Raw genomic sequence first — 3,435 nt, 5'->3', positions numbered from 1 at the left:
CCTTCAGGTGTCAAAGTGTAGGGACATGCTGGCTGGTGGTATCACACAGCCATACCTTGGACCCAAACTGTAACTGGTAGAAAGTCACTCGCACTCCAGACACTTTTGTAGTCCTTTATTGACCAAAAGGGTCACATACATTTAGCGACGTTTCAAGAGACCGTCTGGTCTCTTCAGGCAAAACAAAAGTTTGAACTTTTTTTGTTTTGCCTGAAGAGACAAGACTGTCTCGAACGGCACGTAAGCTGTGTGACCCTTTGATTGTCAATGAAGATGACTACAAAAGTTTCTGGAGTTTGTTTCTGACATGCAGAGGCATCTGTGGTTGCTCCAGCACCCTTCTGCACTTTGGGTTTTTTCCAGTCAGGAGTGCAATGGGATTTACCATATACTTTGGACCCATTCACAATGCTGTGTTGGGCTAAGTGCACACAGCTGACCTAGCATGGAGTACTGTGCACTAACTGCATAGGCACTTGTTTGAATGGCACCCCAACATTCCAGAGGCTTTGCACTGCACACTACCTCAATACATGCATTGCAGCAAGGGAGGGAATGAATGCACTATTTCCCAGTGCACCACAAAAACAGTATTGAGTTGCCATGTGCTGCACTGCAATGACCACTGGGAGGTGCATTGGGTTGCCATTCAAAGAAAAGCACCTAGTGTAGTTTTGCACACTAGGTGCAATGGTGTGCGATCAGCACAATACAGTAGTGTGGCCCTTACTGGCTTAATTTAGTAATAAAGTGAATATTGAAGATTTGAAAGCTAAATACAGCATCCATAAATGCAAACTTGTAAAAAATTTCTTTAACAAGTTGCACCAGTTTAGGAAGATTCAGTTCTCTGTGTAATATATGTGGCTCTGGTGCCATTTAATTCACTTGTCATTAGATCGAAGTAAACTGTCAAAACTTAGCACCAATCTTTGAATTCCCCTGTATGGTTTTTGTCTTATTGTTGCCATTGTTCTGAGGCATTAAAGGGTTAACAATGTCAAACCCTGATCTGTTAAGTCTCTATGGGTGTGATCTGAAAGGAGTGGAGTCCCTGGGTTGCCATCAATGGTAGTGATGAGCTGGGGCTTGGTGCAAACCGAGTTCACCTAAGCATGCTCAAACCTGTGACATGCCACAACTGATGCTCAATCAGTTGTGGCAATGATCCTCTTGCTTTTTTGACTAAAACGTCTGTGCCCCAATGGTACATACACAGCAATTACACTGACTGGTTCTAAACCTTCACCAGTCTATACAAAACTCACTTGAACCTTTTTGGCTTGACTTTAATTTGTATGCACAATTATGTGGAAGTGTTCAAAATTGAGATGCATGAGGTAGCCGCCATCCCGTTACCATTATAAACCTCTATCCTGTGGTTGTTTAAACACGTGGTGATATGCCATATCATGGGCTCAAGATGGAAGAGTCCCCTGTACTTTACATTACCTGGAAAAACATGTTTTTGGGGGAGGCCTGCCTCTTCTGCGTTTTTTTTGTTTTTTGAGTGGTAGTCTGAATTTTTCCTGCAGAGATTGTTCTTTAAATATGCTTTTGTATGAATATCGCCTGTACAATTTCCCATAAATGACCTGTGCTTTTCTTGTTTCAGGACTGGTGAAGACATATATTATCCTGAGAAGAAATGTGAAGTATAACTTGAATAAAAATATTTGCTGAGACTGTTTTGCTTGCGTCTGGTTTTTGTTTTGCAAACTTTCATTACAAAGTAATACCCATGTATGCAGACCAATGCTGCCAGTTATGTGCTGGCTCTTCAGCTTTACAGATTAGATTGTCTCTCTCGATAAACATGTGAACCTGATAAAAATCACCAGGTAATAATCTGCTGGACTGTATTGGTGAGATCACTGCCCTTGAGAGCCTTGGTCTAAATGCCAACTGTTGCCATAATGAAGTGTGCTTCTTTTTGGTTCCATTTTATATTTTGAGGAGCGCAGCAGGAGATTCTGGAACAGACAACTACATGCAGGAAAACATTTGTTCTGTGTGTATAGCCTAAGGAAGGTTTCAGTTGACATGGTTTACCAGTCTCTACCTAAAATATAACTTTTGGGCTATGGCTACCATTTGGACCATGTTTCCTGGGAGCAATTCCTGTTTTGAGCAAGTCTGTCACTGGGTTGTGGTGGGGCTTTTTCTCCTCTGCCCTGCCCCCTCCCCTCTAGTGTGAATGTTTTATTTAAAAAAAAGTGCTTTGGCTCTGTTAATATTGCTCAAATGCCAAGGATTTTTTTTTCTGTTCTGAATATACTATTCCAAACGGGAAGTTTGCTCTACGTTGCCACCTTGTTCCTTATGTGCTATAGATGCAGGCATGGGCAAAGGCAACAGTAGGGCAAGTCAAAAAGGCATAAAGCTGGAAAAAAACAAAAACTTCAATCTTTTATACAGTATACTTTGCTAAGCTGGAGTTCAGCTTCATGTACTTTAGACTTGCACGATCTGTTGCCCATGCCTGCATCCAAGCTCTATAGCACATAAGGACTCAAACCAAGGTGCCAACTTGGTAAGCATCCTCTAACCCTTTTGCTGCCACTGACATACCTCCTACATCCACGGCAGTGGGCCCGTGGAAACAGATTCCCAATGGCGATTGTTTACAGTGGAAGTGTTCTAGCAGTTGAGCTGCCGCCAGATAAGCTTTCAGGGGCTGGTTTAGTGCATGCCAAGCCTTGCTTCCTGGGCTCCACTGTCACTCTTGCGTGACTTTCATGTCAGAGTGGGGACTACCTATGGGGCCAGAAGCAACGCTGATTGCATCACTTCCAGTCCCTCAGCTGTCATTGCTCAGCTCCAGAAAACTGGCAATAGGCTATTGGAGTGTTATTTGTGCTCCAAAAGCCAACTTGGAGTGCAAAGGTGATGGGTCTAATTGACTTGGGTTTGATAAATTTGTGCTAATTGCAGGCAATGTAGTAATTTGCAGCTGCTACTTTTTTCCTTCAATGGGTTTTCAGGTGCGTTCTGCTGCATTTGTATGTGGTTCCATGTGTTGTGCTGCATTCCAAAACTGACAAAGATGTGCAGTATGTGTCTGGTCTGGACCTGACTGTGCTGGTGTAAACAGAGGCCAGAAATAGCATAGGGATGCATTTTGGGTACAGAAACAAATCTAGTCTGGATGTGGTGTGCATGGGCTCTAAAATGTTGCTTTACATCATGGGTGCAAAACAAATTGCCTTGGCAGTGAGGGTTAAAGCCCAAGTAAAGTTTCAGGACACATATGATCCGGGTGCAGTAAACTTGGAGTGTGAGAGCAGTGGTCTTCTTACCTTGGGTGGACATGCCCACTACTGTGTCTGACGTACAGCTAGCCAATCAGCAACTTCTGCAATGTGATTACTCTGAAGCAGGGAGTCTGTTCTGCTTTTCTGCAGACTACTGCTAGGCAAGGGGGTCATTCACCCC

At 43.4% G+C, this 3,435-nt stretch overlaps 1 protein-coding gene across 1 annotated transcript in view; it reads left to right on the top strand.

Annotated features, from left to right (window-relative positions):
* Positions 1-3,435, top strand: part of LOC108796902 (avidin-like) — an 11,671-nt gene that overhangs the window by 4,051 nt on the left and 4,185 nt on the right. The window contains exon 4 of the mRNA XM_018568463.1: positions 1,616-1,655. Coding sequence (XP_018423965.1) covers positions 1,616-1,655 — 40 coding nt within the window. The remainder of the gene's footprint in view (positions 1-1,615; positions 1,656-3,435) is intronic.

This window comes from Nanorana parkeri, unplaced genomic scaffold (genome assembly GCF_000935625.1).
Source record: "Nanorana parkeri isolate BGI_ZX_2015 unplaced genomic scaffold, ASM93562v1 scaffold32, whole genome shotgun sequence".
Taxonomy (NCBI): domain Eukaryota; kingdom Metazoa; phylum Chordata; class Amphibia; order Anura; family Dicroglossidae; genus Nanorana; species Nanorana parkeri.
This window is presented reverse-complemented; position numbering and strand designations above follow the sequence as displayed.